Here is a 7434-nt window from a genome sequence, read left to right on the forward strand (position 1 = left end):
TCCAGCGCATGAATACCGCCTTGTCGCGTCGGACGTCTGCTATCGCGGAGTACCGAGAACGGGTGCCCGGAACGCTGACCAGCAGCAGAAGACGTTCTGTAAGGGTAACCATGGCGGCCAAGAAACGCTGGCAAGCACTGGCAGAGGTCCGGTTCCCCAGACAGTTCTGGGTGGACGAACGATCCTCTGACTGGTGGGAGAATTTTGTGTGGACTCGCTGGGATGATGACCACTGGATTGCCAACTTCAGGATGTCGAGGGGGACATTTTTTGAACTCGTGGAGGCTCTACGTGGACGCATGGAGAGGCAAGTCACTGGCATGCGGCGCCCCGTTCCAGTTGAAAAAAGGGTGGCTGCCGCATTGTGGTACTTGGCCACCCCTCAGTACTTCCGGACAGTAGCCCAGCAATTCGGACTCGGAGTCACTACGGTTGGCGATATCCTTAAGGAGTTCTGCCTCGCCATGGAGGCGGAATTGTTCAGCAAAGTCGTGTGCCTCGGAGACCGGCTTGGAGCGGTGAGTGTCATTCTATCCCCTTTGCCCTTTAAATTTTTTTTCTTGTTTGACAGGTCAGCAACGAAGACGCGATACACCCCACGCTGACATGCAATGGCTTATATTCTTTTCTTTCCCTTATTCCAGAGTATGGACGGGTTTGCCAGGCTTGGATTCCCGCATTGTTTTGCGGCCGTCGATGGAAGCCACATCCCTATCCGTGCCCCCGGGGGAAGCATAAAAGAGTACGGGAACAGGAAGGACTTTTGCTCTGTTCTCCTGCAAGGAACAGTGGACTTCTCCGGCCGGTTTATCGATGCCGAGGTGGGGTGGAGTGGCAGGAGGCATGATGCCCTTGTTTTCAGGGAATCCAACCTCAGGAAAGCCATGGACGAAGGGGTCTTTGTTCCAGGAAACCCCACCGCCACCATTGAGGGCGTGCGTGTGCCGCCGTTGGTGCTCGGGGACGGAGCCTACCCAATACGACGGTGGCTCATGACTCCCTACAAGCGGCCAAGGACAGACGTGCATAGCCACTACAACCTCACTCACTCCCGGGCAAGGAATGTAGTGGAGCGTGCCTTTGGACGTTTGAAGTCCCGGTTCCGTTGCCTGATGTCCCGACTACACGTGCATATAGACAATGTGACTCCGCTGATCATCGCGTGTGTCATTTTGCACAACATATGCGAGGACAAGGGACATAACATCCCCTTCCCTGTGGATGAACCTGATCCTGTTGTCCTTGAGGACACACAAGACATCCCTGAAGCAAGGAGAAGAAGAATCTATGCAGAGGGGTGCAAGGTTCGGGACGCCATAGCCACCCACATCTACAGAAACAGGAGGCGTGTTTAATTGTTTTTCCCACTCTCTTGTTGGTGAATAAAGTTTTGTGTTATTTGTTTAACCTTGTCTTGTGCGGTTTGTGTACTTTGCCAGCAAAAAAACGGGGATTCTCTGGTCCAAAAGCACTTTGACAGCCCTAAATGCTAACTCCCAACTGAAATTGACAAACACAATACGGAAGCGCTGAATGGGGAAAGTTCGGGGAGGCGGGTAGCCAGGAAGTATTGGCGACCCCTGTCAAACCGGAGGATCAATCCACTTATGTTCCAATGAATAATTTTATTGGTGGGCAGCTTTGATACATTTAAAAAACGGGGTGGTCTATCGGAGCAACGCACGTTCGTTCCCTAACCGTCATTCCGAAGATGCCGAAGCCACGGAAGGGCTCCTTCTGGCAGCGCGCCGAGGCTGAGGCACTTCTGGAGCTTGTGCTCCAATCGAAAAGTGTTGGCCGCCTTATGGCCAGCACCCACTGCCACACCAAGGGTGCTTACCTGGTGTTGGCTTCAAAGCTGAGGGAAAGGGGCTACGTCCGGACCTGGGAGCAGGTCCGGACAAAATTCAAGCGCCTTAAGCTGGACTTCCTAAACAGTCTGGAACAGTGGGGGGGGATCCCGCAGCCAAGTGGGAGGACGGTCTTCCACGACCAGATGGTAAAAATATGGGAGAAGGCTGGGAAGCCCCCCCTGGACATGAGGAGGCATATGGGTGAGTGCTGCCCTCGTTGTGTTTTACCCTTAAACATGCATGGAATGACTAGCTGCCTCTTTCCCCTACTGTCCCCAATGAAATTCGAGAAAGTATTTAGATGCTGTCAACCCCCTCAGACTTAGCCAGCCAGTACTGTAGAACCACTTTGGTTATGCGCTTAGACTCTAACTGTGGTGTGTCCACCAGCTGTGTTTCATCTCTGTTTTGTGTGCTTTTAATTATGATTTGTCTTTTTCTTTGCCCAGCCACACAATCACCATCCAAGCTGGCAACAGCACCTGAGCGTGAGGAGGGGGAGGAAGAGGGACCTTCCACCTCGGGACAGGCTGCAGGTGAGAGTTTTATGCCTGTGCGGGAGACCCATGTGTGTGTACCCCCATGGAGCCATATGGGAGCCTGCTGTGATGCTCCCATTTGAAGTGTTATTAAATTCTTTGTTTGATTTCTATAGCTGAAACTGTGGAGGCAAGGCTGCGTGCGATGGAGGCCAGAGTTACTTCCCTGGAGGCTCAAGTGGCAGAGCTGAAAGGGGAGATTGAGCAGCAAAGGCAACAGAGGGAGGCGGAAGAACGTAGGTTATGTTCCCCACTGCCCAACTCTTCTCACACTGTGGCTAAGGCCACTTAAAAGTGTATGCATGTAAACTAAAGAAATTTGAAAATATGTGTGGCACTAATGTGTACTTTTTCTCCCTCCCCACACAGTTAAGAAGAAGGAGGACGAAGAGCTCTTCCGGCGCAAAGTTAGGGGGACCGTGGGACGGCTGTGCAGGAGAGTGAGGGCGATGGAAGGGGCTGGGGAGGGGAGCGGTGGGACCTGAGTTTTGTTTCCTGTTTGTGTTTTGGGGTAGGGGTTGGGGGGGGGGGCTCCAAGTTTCATTCCCTAATGTTTTTCCCCTGTTAAATGTATAGCTTTGTTAAAAAAAATAGGTTTTCCAGGGGGGTGGGGGGTGGTGGTGCTGGTGGGGCTCCAAGTTTCATTCCCTAATGTTTTTCCCCTGTTAAAATGTTTTTTAAAATAAAATGTTATTGCAAATTTTATAACAAGACTCCAGTGTGACTTCTTAAACTCGCACATATTTAACCCCACACCACACTCCTAAAACTCCTTGAACTAACACCCCTCCAACCTCCAACCCACACAGCAGTACCACAATATAGACAATCACTAGAGAGGCCGCTTTCGGCCTTGCAGATTCTACAGTAGGGTACACAGAGACAGAGTCAAAAATATAAACTTTATTCAACAAACAACAAAACACAGATAACATGAAATAGAAAAAGTGGGCAAAACTAGGAGGGGGAGTACTTGTCTGCTGGTTTTATTTTCCTCTTTCCGAGAATAGTCCTCCTTCGTGTTTGGGTGGAGGCATTCTGAGAGGGAGTCGGTGGGGTGGGTGCTGGAAGTGGTGGTGTTGGTGTGGGTGGTGGTGGGGGTGGTGGTGTGGGTGGTGGTGGGGGGGCGGGGGCGATTTGTGGAGGGTAGGCCCTTTCCATGACCACTACAGCCCTCTCCATGAGTCTCCTTATCAGTCGCACCTCCTCCACGCCTTCGCGTAGGATTTGGTTTGTCTCTCTAAGGACTGCCCTCAATTTTCTCCCCTCCTGGGCAATGAGTGTGAGCATGGCTTGGTCAGCGGCAGCGGCACGCCGTGACTCCTCATAGCAGTGCTCAAGGAGCCTCTCTCCCACGCTTGTCAAGACGGAGACGCGCCTCAGCCTGCCGCGTTCCCTCGTAAGCCTCTCCTCTGCTGGGAGCGCACCTCTAGGTGGTGGGCTGCCTGGAGCCAGGGGTGGTTCCTCCTCCTCATCTGAAAGAACCTCTGTTGGCAAAAAATGAGAAACAAAACTGTTAGTGACATCAATAAAGTCAAAACACACCATGGTGGACATGGTGTTCTTTTTTGTCCCCGTGTTTTCCTGGCAAGAATTTAAACAATCCCCGGCGAGCACATGGCTATTGTTTGTTTGCCCATGGTGTGCTTTTACTTTTGCCTACTTTCACAGCAGGACTCTCAACAATTAAAAGGGAGCACATGGTTAGTGCCTAGCGACATTGTCCTGCAGCTATGGCTCGAAAGGAACAGGTCATGCACGCTCACCATCTTGAATCTGTATCCGCCTGCGCCGTGCAGGAGGTCCAAGCAACCCAGGCTGTTCCTCCTCCTGTGTTCCGGGTATGAAATCTGCAAAAAAAGGAAAAAAAACAGATCTAGGACCAAAGGGTGGCAAAGCCAGCTTCAAAGGCTACACCAGCAACGCAGAGGGACTCTCTTCTTTCTCTTAGCAGTGCTGCTGCCCTGCACAAACAGAAAAGCACAAAGCAGTCAAAACAGCCCCCCCCCCTATTTTAACTAATACTTACCAATGTTAGTTGATGCCCCCGAATCACTATCCACGTCAGGTGCTGCTGGAGACTCGAGGGGCCCCGTCCCTGGCAACTGTGTCTCTGTGGACAAGAGCAGAAAATAGTGAAAAATGAGCAAGCATACACCATGAACCACAAAGCAAGCTCCCAAAGTAGTGAGCCAAAGTACTGCAGAAGGCCTATGGGCGAGGCATGCAGCAAATATTTTGGGGCTGTTGGTTAAACATGACCGTTTCAAATACTAACCACATCAAGCACTCCACAGCCTACCATCTTTTAAAATCTTTTAAAAATTAAAATTAAATTATAAAATTAAAACCGTTTCAAATAGTAAACACAGCAAGCACTCCACAGCCTACCATCTTTTAAAATCTTTTAAAAATTAAAATTAAATTATAAAATTAAAACCGTTTCAAATAGTAAACACAGCAAGCACTCCACAGCCTACCTTCTTATGCGTTGCAACGAACTGACGAGAAAACGATGGCCAAACGTCAGAACACACATTTGCTCAAAAGGAAATATAAAATAAAAATAAAATCACTTACCGGAGGCAAGGGGCGTTTGCTCAGGAGCCTCCTCTGGCTCCCCAGGAACGATGGCGATGAGGTCCAGCGTTACCGATTCCGCGGCTCGTTGCTGGACGGGGGGTGGAGGGCGAAAGCTGGACGAGGTGCCCTCGCCGGGATCCTCCTCAGCGGGTGGTTCCTCGACCGGGGCAGCCGGCTTCCGAACCACCTTAAGGCTCCGGCCGACGCGCTTCGGCCTGCCGGATCCTTCCCCGTCTCCGTACAGCTGGCGCTGCTCCTCGAAGTAGGGGCAGGTAACCTTCTCGTTGCCGGAACCCTTATTATGGTTCACGGCACGCATATACTCTGCCCTCATTGTCTTGGTCTTCGACCGGCATTCAAGGCCGGTCCTGTTGTGGCCCAGGGCGCGCATCTTAATGGCCACTTGTTCGAATACCTCCCTATTCCTGTGGGAGGACTGGAACGCGTCCTGGATTTTCTCCTCCAAGAAAATCCCGATCAGGTCCCTGATCTCCGCGTCCCTCCAAGTTGGGCCACGGCCGGTTGCAGGGACGGACGAGGCTTGAGAAGACGATTCCATGTTGCTTTCGCTGGTAGCTGAGCAAAATGGTGGTGGAAGGTGCAGGGTGCAACGGATCATATACCTTCCCGCACACAAAGACAAAGGGACTAGCCGGCTCCTGATTGGTAGAGGGCAGTAGGGGACACGCGCATTGGCCACATTAGGTCACATGTCACGTTCAAAACTCCTCGCGCGGGAACAGGATCTGCTCCTAATGGCCAGATTGGCGCCCTTGTTGTTTGACTTAACGCATGCGCTGATTTGTTTACACGAGAGAAGAGCAGTTTGAACATGCAGCGGGAGCCATTTTAGGAAAATGTCCGCCATTACACAAACGCATGCCGGTGTTCAACCGAGAGCAAGTGCGGCAGTACTCGGCAGTTCCCCAATAATATTCACCAGCCACAGCATAAATCAACCAAACATGACATGTTACTGGCGTACGTTCGTTGGCACGCTCAGAGGAATGTTTTTTAAAATGAACGGGGGACGGCGACTCCGCTTGCCGGAGGTATAGCTGCCAATGGAAGGGGTTGTCCGCACCCAAGCACAAGCACGCACCGGGAACCACACAAAGACCCACTACACATAAGCCGCCCCTCATGATATCACCACGAATCATGTCTATTGAACCCCTCTAAGCTAAGCAGGAGACTGCGAGCGGCGACCGTTCGTTGGCACGCTCAGAGGAAAATTTTTTAAAATGAACGGGGGACGGCAACTCCGCTTGCCGGAGGTCTAGCCGCCAATGGAAGGGGTTGTCCGCACCCAAGCACAAGCACGCACCGGGAACCACACAAAGACCCACTACACATAAGCCGCCCCTCATGATATCACCACGAATCATGTCTATTGAACCCCTCTAAGCTAAGCAGGAGACTGCGAGCGGCGAATGTTCGTTGGCACGCTCAGAGGAGAATTTTTTTAAATGCTCCCTGTACGTTGACTCCGCTAGGACTGGCCGATGGTAGACGGGGTTTTAAGCTTTGGCCAAATTTAGGGAACGTGACGGTGTGTGCCACTGTGCTTGTGAAAAACTCTTGTGGTGTCCGGGCAGAATTTCCTAAAGTGATCGTGCTTGAAAGCCAGTCGCTGTCCCGTTGCCTCGTAGATCCCCGCTCGCTCGGAGAAAAAAAAAATGGCGAACAGTTCGCCGGAAGTTTCGAGGACAGGCTCGGGAGGAGGGACTTTGAAGAACCCGCAACAATGGTAACGCACAGGTCTTTAGCGCTACTGTTGCAGATTGGTTGCAGGAGTGTATCGCTATCCGGAGGGTGAATCCAGTTTTCTGGATTCCCCTAAAAGCGCTACAACGAAGCGCTTTTTGCGGGTCGGTTTCAGGATTGTTGCAGATCGTTAACGACGTCGTGCGTTATGGCAAATTAGTAGCGTTTTCAAACAGCAACCATTGTGCTATTTTTAAGCCGTGGGAAATGCCCCTCTCTCTCTCTTTCTCTCTCTCTCTCTCTCTCTCTCGTAATGGGTATATTTACAGTTTTGCTTGTAGGATCTCAGGCATTTATACTTTTAAGTTCCACAAATATACCCAATAGTACAATTCTACATGCTAACTAAGTTAGAAATGATGCATTTAATGTTACAGCAGTAAAATAAATTTAGGCTTGAGAGGAAAGTTACTTTATTGGTTGTAAAGTAACTGTTGAACATAGAGTGTTTTAATCCCTACTCCCCTTTTCAATTTTTCCAGGAGAAAGGGGGAAAGAACTTCTGCACGTCTTGGTTATGAATTGCCTGTCACTATTTTTAGCTCATGTATCTACAGAAATATCCCTGCCTTGTCCCCAAAATGTCCCCAGATACACCCGCAGTTTTGTCAGACAGGAGTCTGGAGGATGTGACTGGGGGGCTCTGGCAGTTGTCTGCAGCTGGATCTATCGAAGGTGGAGGTTCTGCGGCT

General features: G+C 50.9%; 1 protein-coding gene across 1 annotated transcript; it reads right to left on the reverse strand.

Annotated features, from left to right (window-relative positions):
• Positions 1-3280: 3280 nt before the first annotated feature.
• On the reverse strand, positions 3281-6909 carry LOC143835107 (uncharacterized). Its single transcript, XM_077332264.1, has 4 exons — positions 4973-6909; positions 4422-4505; positions 4159-4242; positions 3281-3879 (listed from the first exon to the last, which is right to left on the reverse strand). Exons 1-4 carry the CDS (start codon positions 5592-5594, stop codon positions 3350-3352), a joined length of 1320 nt encoding a protein of 439 aa, XP_077188379.1. The 5' UTR covers positions 5595-6909; the 3' UTR covers positions 3281-3349.
• Between the last annotated feature and the right edge of the window lie 525 nt (positions 6910-7434).

This window comes from Paroedura picta, chromosome 4 (genome assembly GCF_049243985.1).
Source record: "Paroedura picta isolate Pp20150507F chromosome 4, Ppicta_v3.0, whole genome shotgun sequence".
NCBI lineage: Eukaryota > Metazoa > Chordata > Lepidosauria > Squamata > Gekkonidae > Paroedura > Paroedura picta.